We start from the raw sequence: 15,338 nt of genomic DNA on the forward strand, positions 1-15,338 counted from the left end.
CGATTCCTGCGCTGTGCAAACCAAGTGAGAGCCGATATCGCGATCAGCGATCGGTTATGAGCTCAGAACAAAAGAGCTCTTACTGTAAACGAGGGCACGAAGGAGGCCAGGGCCCAGAATGCAGAGCCAAATCACGACGCACAGTCTGGCAAGACGATTGTTCTGCGGTCTGCGGTCTGCGGTCTGCCGTCTGGGAGCTGGGATCCTCGAACCCCAATCGATCCGCGATCGGTGAATTATGCGCGACATCATTTTAAATCGTTGTAGCAACGTCAAAGCTAAACACCGATCAGGTCAGCGGCCGCGGCAGGAAGAAGGGCCAAAAAAGAAGTCAGTCAGTATCCCGATCCCGATCCTGATCATCCAGATCCCTGGATCCCCGGCCATTGTCTGTTTGGGTAGCAGCAGCCGCCCTAATTGATGCAGCACGGTCATAAATTCAGATCCCCTGCGCCTGCGTCCCTGCCAAAACATTGCCATGAATACATCAGCCTGAACTTGAAGGTCCCTTTATTTGGACCAAGTCTACTTAGACGTTGGGGCCCTCCCCTGGATCCTCAGTCGGATCGAAAGGCTCCTCTTCTCTAAAAGAAAGCGAATACTGCACGCCGCGATGCTCTTTGGGATTGGGACATATGCCCAGAACACCACGGAGCAGCTGATGCTCGGCAACCTCGACGGAATCGTCCACAAACAGTATGGTTTGTCTCAGATAAGTACGAGGCTGACCAGGGCTCGTAGAGAACAGACGCCGCACTCTGCCCTTGACTCCGGAAAAGGCCACCTCCGCATGGAGGACCACTGCTCCGAGGGAGCCATCCTTCAAGGCCTTAAGTTTGATCGGAAGCCGGAAGGCATCATCATCCAAGCTGGCCGTGCAGAGATCGACGGTTTTGATTAGGAACTTATCGGTGATGAGCTGTTCCTTTGTCACGTGGTCCTCCAAGAGGCATACTTTCTCCCAAACCTTAGAGTGCTTACCGGCGAGATTCACTTGAACGATCGGGCGACGATGTTCCGAGATTCCACTGACATAGAGGTTTGCCATATTGGGTATGATGATGCCACCTTTGACCAGCCATTTCTCCCTGGCAAAGATCACCTCCCGGAAGAGGGAGTCCACGAAGACAGAGTGGCTGTAAGGGGACGAAATTTGTTTTAATGAAAGTCACATGTGCTTCTCGAATTAATAATACAAATAGGCGCACCCCAGCCACTCAGACACTATGATGTCCACGTACTTGAGACCGCACGGCAGACGTATCTCCTGAATAGCACCTTTGACGGCCTCAAAGATGTCCTCCTTGTCGCCCTGGGCAAGGGTTTTCCTGACCAGTCCGGCACTCTGCATGTTTCCAACGGCGATAACCTTAACGGCCCCCACCTCCACACTCATCAGGCTGAGCAGTCCACTGCGACAGCCCACATCCAGGACAATCTGTAACGAAGGGTTATTAAAAGCTATTCTTTTGGGGAACAGATCTGGGTCTCACCTTATCCTTGAATAGCTTCTTGTAGTCCTTGATAAGGCGGTCGTAGGCATTGGAGGATATGACATCATTCAGCATGCTCTCCGCCATCTCCTGTTGGAGATCCTTCTCTAAATTCATTTTACTTCAAAATGGAGCTACAAATGTCAGACTTCTATTGAAAATAAACGTCACTAGTAGCTCTTTTATTGTAAATTTAACTAAAAATTAAATGACATTAAAAAACATACTGTTTACTGAGAAAGATCTTGTTCAGAAACAAGTCTTGGGCATCACATTTCTCGAGCCCATCCTAATCAGCCAGCATAAATTGTAAATAGAGATTATCACACAACATTTCTCACAGCTCCCCGTTCCCAGTTGCATCCTTATCGCCGACGGGTGACAACAATTAGTTATGAGCCAATTGTCGCAGCGGACCCGACCGACCGACCTCCTTATCAGCGGGAGCGGGGACCAGGACTCGCCTCTCCCGGGATGGGACCGGGTTAAGCTGTCTAACGAGTCTCTAATTTATAGGAGACTCCGTGCTCGGTGTCCCTCAGCTCCGCTGACAAATGCCAGCAATTTGATACCCGAACAACATGAGCAGGGCAGGGAATAGTGAGCTGGGGCTGGGGAAGGAGTCTGGGATTGGGGTACACAGAAAGAATAATGTGTTAAAGATCTGTTGGCGGCTTATGAAGTCTGTAAAATAAATTTAGAATAACCTGCCAGGATAACAAATAAATCCAAATACCTTTCGAATTAAAAATATATTGGCTGCTCTTGATTATCCGACTTTACATAGGTTCAGCTCAGTTTTTTCGTGTGCATGAAGACACAAATTGAAATGTTTGTTTGGCCTACGCCGCTGCAGCGTCCGAGGATCGCGTCCAGTTTGTTTGAGAGTTTGTTAATGCGCCCAGCGGGAAGCACTAGCCCCTGACCGATCCCACCTGATCCCTCCGACTGGGAATGAGGGATGCGAACAAGTGTTGACCGAAAATCAAAGACCGCTGGCTCATTTGAGGCGCTTTTGTGCGCGCTAGATAAGCAATATTTTATAATCACGTCCAATAATGGTGTGCATATTAATTTCACGAGCGGCATAAAGCAACTTTATGGCCTTTTAAGAACTGCCATTAACAAAGCCGGACTGTGCACAAACACAAAACGAGCTGACAAGAGATTTCGGGGACCTCTCGAGATCGGACCCAGAGCCGGAGACCTCGAAACGAGACAATGCAAATGGATGGAAATAGTAAATAGAGTTATAAACGCATAAAAGGCGTTCATTGTGGGCTCACGGCGTTGGCTTTCACAAATTTATACGACGGCCATCAATTAATTAGAGGCGGAGGGGCACACATTTTTTTCGGCATTCCCCCGTCTTCGAAATTAATTTGTTAGGAAAGTCGTTAATATTTCGACTGGCGACTGTTTGTCCACTTTCTAAGCCCACTACTGACCAATATCCCAGCCCTGGAGCACTTTGATTCCCTCGATTAACGACCCGTTTTATGGCGTTTTGGTGATCTTTTTATTACACTTTATGGAGGAATCTTTTAAATATAATGGCCTACAATTCACCTCGATCCCGAGGAGCTGAAGCTCTTGAAGCTCTCCACGCGAGTCCGGGCACTGCGGAAGCTGATGTTCAGGTCAAAGATCATACAGCGCCCGTCCCGCCCATCGGGCATCATGGCCAGCACTCCGCGCACCCGGTCATTGGCCTTGACGAAGAGCGGCTCGTCCAGATAAAGCAGCGTCTGCTCCCAGTGGGTCCAGGGCGAGAGCGGCGACGTGGACAGCTTGAGGGGGACCGGGGAGTCGCCCTGGGGAAAGCCCACATCGAAGTACAGGACCAGAAGATTGATGACCCCGGAACGCTGTACGGTCAGCAAAAAGTTGGAGCGGAAAGCCACGGGCTCATTCCGGGCGGAGTCCAGGTGGGTGGAGTGCAGGTAGCATTCGTCCGTCAGCACCTGCTGGATGGTCACGCAGTCCACAACGGGCTCCTGTGAGACCGGCTTCCGCACGCAGCTCATGTCGATGCCCTCGACACTATGCCAAAAGTTCAGATTGGCCTTTCTGTGCGAATCATGGGCCCCCACCAGCCACAGGGTCCCCACGCTGGGCAGGATTAGGCCCCCGCGGCAGAGCCACTTGTCCCTGGCGTAGAGCACCGAATTCAGCATGGCCTCCATGTAGAGACCGTGGCTTTGGGGATACACAATATGGTCTTGAAAATCTATAGAAATCTATAATACACATCGATCTCACCCCATCCATTCGGAAACAATGACGTCCACCTGCTGAATCCCGTCGGGCAGCTCCACCTGCTCCACCAAGCCCTGGACCACCGTCACCACATCCGCCTTCTCGTTATCCCTTACAATTTCCCTGGCCACCTCCGCCATATCCGTGTACTCCACACCTATGACCCTGCGGGCTCCCGCTTCCGCGGCAAACAGCGAAAGGATCCCAGTGCCGCAGCCCACATCCAGGACGATCTTGCCTTGAAAGTGCTGGCGATTACGAAGAATGGCGTTCCGGAAAGCCTGGGTTCGCACCGAATCCTGCAGTAGGGACATGTGAGTCTCCAAGCGGCCATAGGACTGAAAGTAGAGGCTTTCCTGGAGTTCCGTAGAGGCCTGCGCCGGCGGATTGAAAGGACCCAACTTATCCCAGGACATGTCAGCTATTTTCCTGAAAAGCTAAAAGCTACAATCCTTTCGGCAGTGCCAGGTAAAAGTTGTGATGGATAGAGCCTGGCCATCTATCACACAAATGAAATTCAAAATAAATCTTTAACCTCTGGAAATAACCGCCGCGATCTGCGTCATTCTATCGTCGCAATTATCATCTGAATGGCCGAAGCCAGATAAATCAAATTTTGCATTTAATGGGCCCATTAAAAATGCCAAAAAGATCGCCCCACTCGAAAATATAAAGAAATATATGAGTCCATGAAAGAAATGGGCCGCCAACACCTTAACACCAAAGCCATAACTTGCTTAATCCGCCCAGCCCCAAAATTATTTTTATGGCCAAGTTTATGGGTCCCTCTCTTAACCGTCCCCTCCCCGAGGCTCGAGCACTTTCACTGCGCCGAATTGTGCAACATGTGCCGGTAAAACGGTAAAAACAAAAGGCCAAGCCAAGCTGACCAACAAATTGTTAAAGTTATAAACGGGTAAAATGCCCGTCATAATTTTTGAAGTGTCATAAAAATATCTCCGAAAGCAGATGCCACTATTAAATTTGCTCATTAATCAATTTAGTCACAGAGCAACAATAAAAAGGAGCACACACACACACGACACATTCGAGCATAATAAAGTATAATTTTTAATGTTGCTAAATTTTATGCTAATTTTCGTTCCATAATTAGGCTCGCGCTCCCCAGGCGGGGGTCTTCGAATGAGTTGGTTACCCCTCACAGAGGGTATTGTGATTTCTTCAGGGAGTTTGCTTAAAATATATATGCAGATAAAATTAAAGTATTCGTTTTCTTTTGCCAGCAGTTGACCCAAAATATAGACCATGGCTGTCACCTTAAAATTCGAATGCCATCTCTTGATATAATATTTATTTTGCATTATCGATCTACATATATATTCATTACCCTGCAAGGGTATTTCCATTTTCGGTCTCCAAAGCAGCCATTTCTTTCTGGTATCATTTGAGTCTGGCCAACAATCGCAGCCATTTGTTTCGGCCCGGCTTTAAAAACCTATAAAACTTTTGGCACAAATCAATTAAAAAGCGACGTAACCTTCCATTAGTGAGGTGGTCGGATCGGATCGGATCGAATGGGTTGGGTATTCCCAATCAGAATGCCACCCACTGTGGCGAAAATAAAAACGCGTCGACGCTTTGCATATCCAATGACATACTTGGAGCCCATTATTCCGTGTATTACCAAATGTTCGACATCAGCTAATTATGCGCAGTGTGGGAGGCACCTCGATTTTTCGGTTTCACCTGCTGACCCACAACAAGCCCGAGCCGAGCCCGGCCGCGAGGGTGGAAAAACTCAAAAATTTATGACGACTGCCTCACCTCTGTCGAAATGTTTGATTGTCACTTGGGACTTGGTATGTCGAAGAGGCCCGGGTTGATTTCCCATCCTGACAGCAAGTCAAATGGCAAGGACGTTCACGGGGTGGCAGGCCCAAATAGACTCAAGGGGAGGGTCGATTGTAATCAACCACTTCATCAAAAACAAATAATAACATGTGCTCAGTGACTGCCCAAGCAAGGGCTTCAAAATGGTCCGGGACAGGGGTTGATTGGCCTATCATAATCGCTTTAATAGAGAGTGAACACTAGACAAACAATAGGTAAGGGTTTCTCATCGATAATATCAGAAAAAATGGAGGGAGAAGTTTATGCACTTGGAGAAATTTTTGGTATGAGGATAAAAATATTTCATAATTCATTCATTTACTAAAGAAGCACATGAATATTAACCCATTGATGGGCTTAAATAAATTTTTGAAAAATCTTACAAGATTAGTTTAATTATATATATTATAAAATAATATCCTAAGTGAAATTATGTGAAATTGAAAAGTATTTTACTGATCTGTAAACTCAGTAAAATCAACATCTTTAATTTGAATTGAATTTTTATTAAAATTAAATCTTATATAAATTCCACCCCTATTTTGCTGCTCAGTGTTGCTCTTTACTGAAACAATCAGTCATCGATTAGGCAACGATACCAATCCCGTCCCAATTTCAGAATCCAATCGACTTTCGGGGTGTTAACGATGCGACCCAAGAACGTCGAGCAAAAAATTAATTGGCGGTTGTGCAAAAGTTTGATTGATGCACTTAGCTTTGGCAGGGAAATACATAAATAAAATTTCTGACACTTGGGAATTTTAATTAGAATGCCTTTGTTTCGGACCTCGGACTGGCGGTTGGTATCTGATGAAGTCGTTTCGACAAAATGCAAAAATTTTCCAGAACAGCAAACAACCCCGCGCCACTTCCTTCGTTTTGCCACTGTTTTTATAGGTTTCTTGTGGGCCGTCTCAGCGAGCTGTTTGCCACCGGGACTCACGATTTCGTAGAGGCTGATAAATTAGCGAAATTTTAATTTGATTTCCTCCACAAATTTCCGCCGAACTGGGCATGAATGCCCGGCCAGGTAACTGGGTGTCTGATTGTCTGCCGGAGTCGGGTGGAGTGTGGAGTGGACACAGAAGCACAGCGGAGTGGCAGCAAATAAACTAAGTGAATTTATGGCCCCGAGGCAGGGCACACGTGTGCGACATGCCCACACATTGACACCTTGCCAACGATCCAACTAGCAGCCGTCCCGTCCTGTAACCAGTGCCTCCCCGATAAGCAGCCAAGCCATCCAATAACCCAACTAACCGCAGTCCAATAGGGCTGCAGGTCCCCCGGCGCATTTTGGATCAGATCGGTTCGGCTGGGTTTTGTTTATGCTGGGCAGGCACAATCCCGTCATGACCACGACGATGGCGTCCAGCGTACGTGCGGCCAAACAAATTACAGGGAAATTGCGTCACCTGCAGGAATTTCCACTCAGCATTGTCAAATGTCATCAAAAGTTGTTGGACATGTTGTAACATTAATTTGACATTTTACGGCCCATGACAGGGATCGGGAGCGGGAGGAGTGGCCGCCGATCCATATGCATATCGGGAGGAGGAGCAGGAGAAGGAGGACTCCTTGACAATCTGGCGCAGACCGCAGAAGAACGCAGGGCAAAGGATTAAGCCCAGCAGACAGCTGTCGAGCGGGCAAAAGGATGCTGCAAGGATCCTCCCAGATGCATGCAGCAGCATCTCGGATGCACTCAGATAATTTAAATGTTGTACTTTTACTTTAAAGGAAAATGTATAATTTGTTTTGGTCTTTCGTATTTTATGTATTTTATCGCCAGGAGAGAACAGTTCCTGGACAAATTTCGAAATTTTTCTCCATGCATCTCTTGCTTTGGCGACTGCAGCTCCTGGCGTTCGCTCTGGCAGCTGCTGCAATCTGTTGGAGGAGTGCAATATATATATTTTTGGCACTAAAACCAAGTTGATGCTGCGGTTGGGAATCCCATTGCCGGCTTAGCGAATCTGATTTGCGGTCATTCGACGTCCTCTCGTTAACCCAGATACCGAATGAGTCCCGTACAGATGCCAAGCTGCAGCGATTAATTTGCTGCGGTGGCGATAATTTGTTAATCGAGGCATCCTCATCTCGGCTTGGAAGCTGGTCCAGGGCCTTCTCCTCCTCCAGCAGCTGCAGCATCTCATCCAATTAAATCTGGACGAAAGTAGGGTGGGAATGTTTTGGTTTGTGGACTCTGCACCCCTCGGGTTGTTGGTTTAACGGCCGGCGCTCTTTTACGACGGCATTTAGCTAAACTATCGAGCGACCGCCCCTGGGGAGCCTCATCTCTGCCCTGGAGGGTTGCCCGATGCTGATGGTGCAGCATTTAAAACAGAAACGTGCAAGCTAGGACAAACTCTCCACCCGGATGATGTGTGGAGGTCAGCAGGATCACGCCTTAGCCATTATAGCCAATGGCACGCCCGCCCGCGCCTCCTTAATGGCCACCAATAATCCGCTGACCATTTCGGAAAAGTCCAATCATCCGAAGCTTCCTAAATGTTAAGGGAGTTGAGTTTGCATTCCTTTTTACTGACTTGGTTAAGACCATAAGATCAAACAAAAAGTACTTTTAATCAATGTAACTCAAAAAAAAAATTAATCTTAGCTAAATGTAACTCAAAAACAAAGATAAATCTTTGCTAATCATTCATTATCTTAGAAACATAACGTAAATACATCTTCATTAATATCATAGTTTCACAGAAATGTTCTTTTCAGAAAATGGCATTTTACTTATACTAACTACTTGGTCAACAAGTTGAAATTATAGATATTGTCAATAAACATTAGAAGTAATAGTAAGCCGACTCCGTTCACTGCTCGTCTCCAGTGATGCGACGGCAGCACAGGTTAATGGGCTGGTCGTTATCAGAATCTATATCTTCGTTACTTTCAACTATGAAAGCTAAATCCGGATCATCATATTCCTTTTTCATTATGTTATCCAACTGCTCTTCTACGTTGTCCTGCTCTTCCAAATCCTTCAAATGTTCATTGCCCACTACAGGATTGTCCTGCTCTAGCTCTATTTCTAGAACGTTGGTCACTTGAGGTTGATCTGGAGCATCATCCTGGTCATCCAGCAGCGACATTGATTTCTTTGGCTTGTTGGCAGGCGGGAGCACCTGCTCCTCCTCCAAATCAGTCTCCGACTCCGTGGCCGACGTTTCGTAGGCTACGGAACACTCGCCATCACCCTCCGTCCGCGCCAGCACCTGATAATAGACAAAGTCTTTTTCGGGCCCTTCAAACGCCTGTTGCGCGTACGTCATTGCCTTGCCAAAGTCGGTGGTCCGCGCGGTTCTCCTAGAGCGCCGGGCGCCCAGACGCCGTTTGTTTGTCTGGAAATCGAACATATGCGAAGGGGACACCTTGGCGGTGTCCCAAGTTCCGTAGAAGAGCACATTATACTTGGTTTCGGAGACGGTGTCACAGCGGCCGAGGACGCGGGCCGGCCAGGGGCGATAGCCCTGCATCTTGGCGAAAACGAAGTCTCCCAGTTGGAATGTTGGACGCGGCGCCCGATTACGACCCATCTTTTAAGCTTTAGTAGGGTATATTTTCCGTGAAACAGGAAAGTCAACAATTCTAAGAATGAACCTTGCAAGAAGAATGCTATTGCTGTAAGTGGTGGCGTTGCCGGACCGTCGTCTGCGAAGCTACTGTGTAGGGTTGGGAAATATCAAAAAACTATCGGGGGTAAAAACAACGGTCGATCGGGTTAAATACTGCGATTACTAATTATGTTACTACTAATGTACTAAGTGGGTTCCATAGGGACTTGACTGATTAAATATCCTTCAGAAAGATCGTACAAAAACACTTAGTGTTTGTAAACACACTTAATAGGGGTTCAAGTACCGGGAAGTAAATTTCCAAGTTACACTGAACAAAAACGGAATATACCACCGATAAAAGTAAGTATATTCTTGCAGTTTGAAGTTGGAATTTAAAATTCAAATTAAAAATAAGCCAAAAAGGCATTTATTTCCATTGGGAAAGCTTATCAAATGCTTTATTATATAACAGAAGCAAAAAATACATCAAAGAGGTGAAGAATCTGAAGTATCTGAATTTTGACTTATAATTTATAGACTAATGCAAGAACTTTTTTAATTTTGCAAACTCTACAGTTGACATATTTATCAAGTAATAATATAAAAAGCTTGTGTATTGTATTCATTGAAATCATTACAAAATTGCATTTTACGTATATATGCCTGGTTAACAAGATTAAATCATGGAGATCCTTTTTCTTTGAGGACTTCGACAATGCTAAGTTTATATACATAAGTAGTTTTAAAGCCTTCCTCGTTTAGGAAAAGCTAAAGTAATAGTTTTGATAGCTTTCTCCTTACATCGAAAGTGATCGAATCCTTACAAGCCAATTCGGTTTATTGAGTTCCAGTCCAGTGAGTTCTGACGGTCCTTTCCAGAGTGTTCATCTCCATCTTTGTTTCCCTCCAATTTTGAACCTCTACCCTCCTCCAGGTTCTTCCACTGCTCATTTAGGGTGCGTGATATCGGCTCTGCGTTGTCCTGCTCTTCCAAATCCTTCGCAATCCTCTTCTTCGGAGGCCGTCTCCGACTCAGACTCCGTGGCCGGCGGTAGCATTTCGTAGGGGACACAGGTCTTGCCCTCATCCTTCGCCTGCGCCAGCACCTGGTAATATGCAAAGTCGTTCTCGGGCCTTGCGATTGCCCTCAATATTTCCGCCATTGCACTGCGAAAGTCGGCGTTGCGCACCGTATGCTTTTCATGCCGGCCGCCCAGGTGCCGTTTATTTTTCATGAAATCGAAGACATGCGACGAGGGCACCATGGCGGTGTCGCAAGTTCCGTAGAAGAAAACTCTATACTTGAGCTTGGAGACGGTGCCATAGCGGCCCAGGACGCGGGCGGGCCAGTGGCGGTAGCCGTGTATCTTGGCGAAAACAAAGTCTCCCAGGATGAACATTTGACGCTGAACCCGAATACGACTCATTTTGCAAGCTTTAATAACTTTTTTAAGCTCTAGTTCGCAAAGAGTGTTATTTTTTGGAGTATGAGATATAGTGTTGGTAAACAATCAAGTTGCAGGGCTTTCCAGTACTTAAAAATTTTCTTTGGGGTTTAAAACCACAGCTAAACATCTTACTAAACACCTGTATTAGGAAGGCACTAAAATGACTGGTCTTATTATCGGCTTCTAAAATTGTTAAATTAAGTTAAAAAAAAGGAACCTAACTTTTAGAAGCCAAAAAAGCCGATATGGCAATCGTTTTAAAAGTTAACTCGACTCGATTTTAATGCTGACCAGAATATACATATATATCGGATATATATAATTCATTAATTAATTATTTAAAATAAAAAAAACCCTGCCAGGTATAAATACTTATACAGAAGTGCCTTAAAAATCTTTTTAAATTACTTAATCAACAAAATGAAATTAATTTTTGAGAAATTATTACGATCTAGGGAATGGTCAGAGATACAAGACACGAGCAAATGCCTGAACAACTGGAGATTTGGGTCATATGGGTGGGCGGGCAGTGCTTCTTTAATGAGCAAACAACATTTGCATTAATGGTCATTCAGAACTTCGCACAGCACGCTACCTGCACCTGTATAATGGATAGATGTGTGTGTGTTGCTGTGCGTGTGTGCAATTCCGCTTTAAGTTTTCGCTCACGTTCAGCGTATTATGCGCAAATTGGCTTTTTAAATTGTCGACTTGTTTAAGCTAAACGCAGCTACACTTTATGGCCATGTTTCGTGCTGCATTTTAAGCCATGCGAAATGCCAGCCCTACGACTCGCCGCAGCTCGCGGCTCGCCCCTTCGCTTAACTCAATTATAATAATTTTAATTTAAGCCCTGGCATGGCCTATAAAAATGGCAAAATTGCATTATTTACCAGGCGTAATTACAACAATATTTATATGCTAATGACGGCCCGACACTTGGAAGCATTAATGCAGTAACGTTGGGAAATTAACAAGAGCAGCTCCAATGTAGTTCTGGGAAATGGGCGTTACTGCCCTGTTGGGCCGCAGAGGGTATTCTGAGGCTGGTGTTGGGTGACGACCTCTCCGGACGACGACTGTCACCTGCCGCCGCAGTGCTTAGAATTCAATTAGAAAACGCAATTTACGATCTGGCCACGAGACACACACGGCACTAATACCCGGCAGCCAGCATTTTCCTGCACTTTTCCAACCGCGCGGAAGGCGGCACGGGGGCATAAGCTACGCATGTAATTTGTAAGTAATTTTTTCAACTATCCCCCGGCCCCGACCACGCACTGATACACTGACAAAAAATAACCCACAGCCTCAAAATAAATTGAAAATAAAAAAAGGTATCATAAAACTATCAGGGAATCATAAATTCTCTCGGTGCAACCCCGAAATGCATTACAATTACCACGGGAACAGGCGGAGGCAGGGGGGAGAAAGCCTGGTTAAGAGACACAAGCCAGCGCGTTAAGTTGGAAAAATGAAGTAACGAAAGCATAGAATGGGATTGGGAATAGGAATAAGAATGGGCCCGAGAATAGGAATAGGAAAAGGAATGGAAACGACAGGCCGAGAGCCAAGCCAAGGCATAAATTATGAATCATTTCGACGCTTCCTTATGACACCAAAACGCAGGAGGAGGAGACGAGCCACCGCCGTGTTTTCACTTTGAATTCTTCACCAGCTTTGGCCGTGTCGCGGCAGCAAAGTGTGATTAGCCAACTGCGACTAACAAGTATTTATGTTAGCATCTCCAGCGGCGATCGCGACTCACTCGGTTTGTGGCATTTTATTGGCTTCATTGACTGGCAATGGACATCATCGTCACGGCCAGAATGTTTGCGTTGTGTTTAGCCAAATGCTAATTGAAATATCTGCATTTCCCACATCCCACTGCCCTGGAATCGGCGGACGGACTCGCTGGTGGGTGTGTCGCCTCTTAAATGGCAGCCATGGGGACATGTAATCAAATCGAGCAATGCCATCGGATTCTGGTCTCATCATCAACTGGTTTTGTTTTTGTGGCGGAGGAAAGGCAAATGGGGCTAATGAATGGCTTCACTGGCCAACAGCTAATTGTGCTCTGCCCGGGAACGGGTTAAACGGGAACTTGGCAGCACGGGGAGACTATTCGAAATCAGTTTAAACGATAACCACATGAAACTTGGCCGTGGAAATAAAATCACACCTTTGTCAGCGAAGTGAACTGTAATTACACAAATCAGATCAATTAATTGGATTTACTAGATTATTAGTAGCAAGGTTCCTTAATAGGTTTAACTATATTTTAAATATTTATTGGGAAATACAATAATTTATATTTTTGGCTTGCTTTTTTTATTTTCTGTGGAATTTCTAATGTTTTTAATCATTTTACTTTACGTTTTATAGCAATCCCCCCTAAAATGGACTTGCTAGGCACCGCTAAACAAAAGACTTAGGACACGAACTCGGCCACCCGAAGCCCATTTCCTGCAACACTCGCAGCTAGCCCGCACATCGATTGTTTGCATAATTCGCCACAAGTCCGAGTCAATTAAGTGGCTCTCTAATTAAGTGATTAAAAAGCACGCACACACACGTAGCAATAGATCCAAGACCCACGAGGTGTAGGAGCAGCAGTTGGAAAACTGTGGAAATATGCGAAGTTCATAAAACAAAGCCGCACGCCTCAGCAGCAGCAGCAGCAGCTGGCCATTGAGTCCACACACACCCGCAATTCCGATAAAGGGGTTAGGAGGAGGAGGAGGGAAGGCGGGGGCGGTAGCAAGGCTTTGCAGTTTTTCCAGGAACAAACACGCTTTTGCATTTTAATGCCCCGCAAATGAGGCGGCCAAAAGCGGGCCAGGCCAGGCCAGCCATATGGATAAATGTGAATGCTGATGTTGATGTTGGCGATGTTGATGTTGATGTGAATGCGAGCTGGCACGCACACTCACACTCGCACACACCACCTTGTTTCTAGCTAATAAATGTTTTTTTAATGAATAAATCACTCAGTGATAAGCATCTCTTTAATAACGTTCATTTAAAGAAGCGAAAACAAAACACACAGACAAAGCAGCAGCGAAGAAAGCCAAACTCAGCGGAAAACAAAACCCAAACAAAAAATACCCAGAGCCGGGCATCGCCAATGAGTTGGCGTTGATTTCACACATTTAACTTTTTGAGCCCAATGGGAGAAACTTTGAATGATTGCGTCTAGCAACGCAATCCGTTTGCTCAGAGAAACGGAGAAATAGAAATAAGATTCCTCTTACAGTTCAGTTTTAATTCTGTTAATAAATAGCCAGGGAATCGAAATGCTCATATTTTAAAATTAAATTTTAATTCAACTGGAAAATTCAAATAGAAATCACCTTGCCAGCAGACTGATATTTCTACCTTTCCCTTTCAGGATCTATGGGTTTGATTTATCTGCAAGGCTAAGGAGCTCCCCATATTTCTTGCATTCCACGCGCATACTTGTTGAGGACCCTATTAGCACCACTAATATTCTGGCCGCTGTTGTGCACACCCATGGCCTTGTCTGCGGCCTGTCTGCAACTGCCACAGAATTTATTTCGTACGTCTTCTTCGCTTCCATGTCCCTGTCTCCGTTGATTGGCGAGCACAGCTGACACATGCGAATAGCTCCGCTCCACTCCGATATGAAAATTAATAATTCCCCGGCTTTGGGGATTTGATATGCCAGGCACAGCGCACTGGCTACCTGGGAACATGTGTTCTCATAGTTGTCCAGTGGGGCAATCATCAATGTCAATTAAAACCACCACCACAGGCCACTTGTGGGAGTGGGAGGAGTAGTGGGAGTGAGAGAAGGAATGGGACTAGAAGCAGGATGCGACCCAGCGCAGATGAAGCCGTCTCCGCCCAGTCGGTTATTCCAGCAACTCCCACTGCCTGCCCGCGGGACATAAATCTACGCCTCCAAATCTACATATTAACGCCACGGCCAGGACCACTCAATGCCAACGGACAGCGCCACAATTGGCCGGGGCAACCAGCGATCACTTACTTTATGATCACTTGAAAACCAATCAAGCACAATAAATAATCGCTCTGCGAGCAGGGACAAGAGCGATATTGAAAATCCAGAGGAAGACAGGGAAGACTGCGACTCGTACACATTAAATTATATTCACACTTTGGCCCCCAGAAAATGAAATGGTTTTAAATACGGAGGAAAGCCAAACAAGCTGCGAGATCGCGTTGGAGATCAGCAAACAGCTTAGCTCAGCACGAAGCAAAGCACTTGAAAAAATACTTTTATATTTTAAGAAAATTACTAAAACAAAGTTAAAGTTAGAAATTGAAACTGTTGAAAATGATTTTGTGTTTTGCAGCACGATTTAATTTAATTTAAAACCACCTAGACACCACGAATCCGTCAAGCTTGATCCTTTTTTTCCAACTCCTTAAAATTTCTATATATTTGTAATCACTAAAGTTGAAGTAAATATTTTGTTAAAGTGCAAAGAGGCAGGATGCGTTATGGCCAGGCAGTTGGACACTTGGACCTGGAATGAGAGCTGGGACTGAGGAGTCTTGGGCCTGGAGCGATCTCTCCCTGGGCCCAGGTCCATTTATGTTTCTGTTTCTCTCATTCTGTTCCTGTTCCTCCTTCTGCTCCACCGCGGAGGACCGTGGCTCTCGTATCATCATAACAATAATGTTAAAGTGGCAAAATGGCAAACTATGCGCAAAATGCATAAAATTTA

The 15,338-nt window shown here is 45.7% G+C and overlaps 4 protein-coding genes across 5 annotated transcripts; all 4 read right to left on the reverse strand.

Moving 5' to 3' along the window:
- Positions 1 to 493: 493 nt before the first annotated feature.
- Positions 494 to 1,635, reverse strand: Art9 (Arginine methyltransferase 9). Of its 2 annotated transcripts, none has more exons than XM_070287331.1 (3): positions 1,494 to 1,635; positions 1,242 to 1,438; positions 494 to 1,136 (listed from the first exon to the last, which is right to left on the reverse strand). In XM_070287331.1, exons 1-3 carry the CDS (start codon positions 1,608 to 1,610, stop codon positions 530 to 532), a joined length of 921 nt encoding a protein of 306 aa, XP_070143432.1. In that variant the 5' UTR covers positions 1,611 to 1,635; the 3' UTR covers positions 494 to 529. The 2 variants fall into 2 exon arrangements, with proteins under 2 accessions (XP_070143432.1, XP_017036780.1); XM_017181291.3 differs by having other exon boundaries at positions 1,209 to 1,438.
- A 1,364-nt stretch (positions 1,636 to 2,999) lies between these two features.
- Positions 3,000 to 4,262, reverse strand: Art6 (Arginine methyltransferase 6). Its single transcript, XM_017181321.3, has 2 exons — positions 3,756 to 4,262; positions 3,000 to 3,692 (listed from the first exon to the last, which is right to left on the reverse strand). Exons 1-2 carry the CDS (start codon positions 4,166 to 4,168, stop codon positions 3,059 to 3,061), a joined length of 1,047 nt encoding a protein of 348 aa, XP_017036810.1. The 5' UTR covers positions 4,169 to 4,262; the 3' UTR covers positions 3,000 to 3,058.
- A 3,987-nt stretch (positions 4,263 to 8,249) lies between these two features.
- LOC108084932 (hepatoma-derived growth factor-related protein 3-like) lies at positions 8,250 to 9,262 on the reverse strand. The gene has a single exon (XM_017181329.2). It carries the CDS (start codon positions 9,152 to 9,154, stop codon positions 8,432 to 8,434), a length of 723 nt encoding a protein of 240 aa, XP_017036818.1. The 5' UTR covers positions 9,155 to 9,262; the 3' UTR covers positions 8,250 to 8,431.
- An 860-nt stretch (positions 9,263 to 10,122) lies between these two features.
- On the reverse strand, positions 10,123 to 10,602 carry LOC108084896 (hepatoma-derived growth factor-like). Its single transcript, XM_017181292.1, has one exon. It carries the CDS (start codon positions 10,600 to 10,602, stop codon positions 10,123 to 10,125), a length of 480 nt encoding a protein of 159 aa, XP_017036781.1.
- Positions 10,603 to 15,338: the final 4,736 nt, after the last annotated feature.

The sequence above is a fragment of the Drosophila kikkawai genome, chromosome 3R, assembly GCF_030179895.1.
Source record: "Drosophila kikkawai strain 14028-0561.14 chromosome 3R, DkikHiC1v2, whole genome shotgun sequence".
Lineage (NCBI taxonomy): Eukaryota > Metazoa > Arthropoda > Insecta > Diptera > Drosophilidae > Drosophila > Drosophila kikkawai.

What these genes read in the sequence shown, in the direction of transcription:
- Art9 (XM_017181291.3), bottom strand. Translation starts at nt 1,610, where the DNA reads ATGAATTTAGAGAAGGATCTCCAACAGGAGATGGCGGAGAGCATGCTG. An exon ending in AGAAGCTATTCAAGGATAAG is followed by an intron (nt 1,439 to 1,493) that starts GTGAGACCCAGA and finishes CCTTCGTTACAG; the next exon opens with ATTGTCCTGGATGTGGGCTG. An exon ending in ATAGTGTCTGAGTGGCTGGG is followed by an intron (nt 1,137 to 1,208) that starts GTGCGCCTATTT and finishes GTCCCCTTACAG; the next exon opens with CCACTCTGTCTTCGTGGACT.
- Art6 (XM_017181321.3), bottom strand. Translation starts at nt 4,168, where the DNA reads ATGTCCTGGGATAAGTTGGGTCCTTTCAATCCGCCGGCGCAGGCCTCT. An exon ending in ATTGTTTCCGAATGGATGGG is followed by an intron (nt 3,693 to 3,755) that starts GTGAGATCGATG and finishes GTATCCCCAAAG; the next exon opens with CCACGGTCTCTACATGGAGG.
- LOC108084932 (XM_017181329.2), bottom strand. Translation starts at nt 9,154, where the DNA reads ATGGGTCGTAATCGGGCGCCGCGTCCAACATTCCAACTGGGAGACTTC.
- LOC108084896 (XM_017181292.1), bottom strand. Translation starts at nt 10,602, where the DNA reads ATGAGTCGTATTCGGGTTCAGCGTCAAATGTTCATCCTGGGAGACTTT.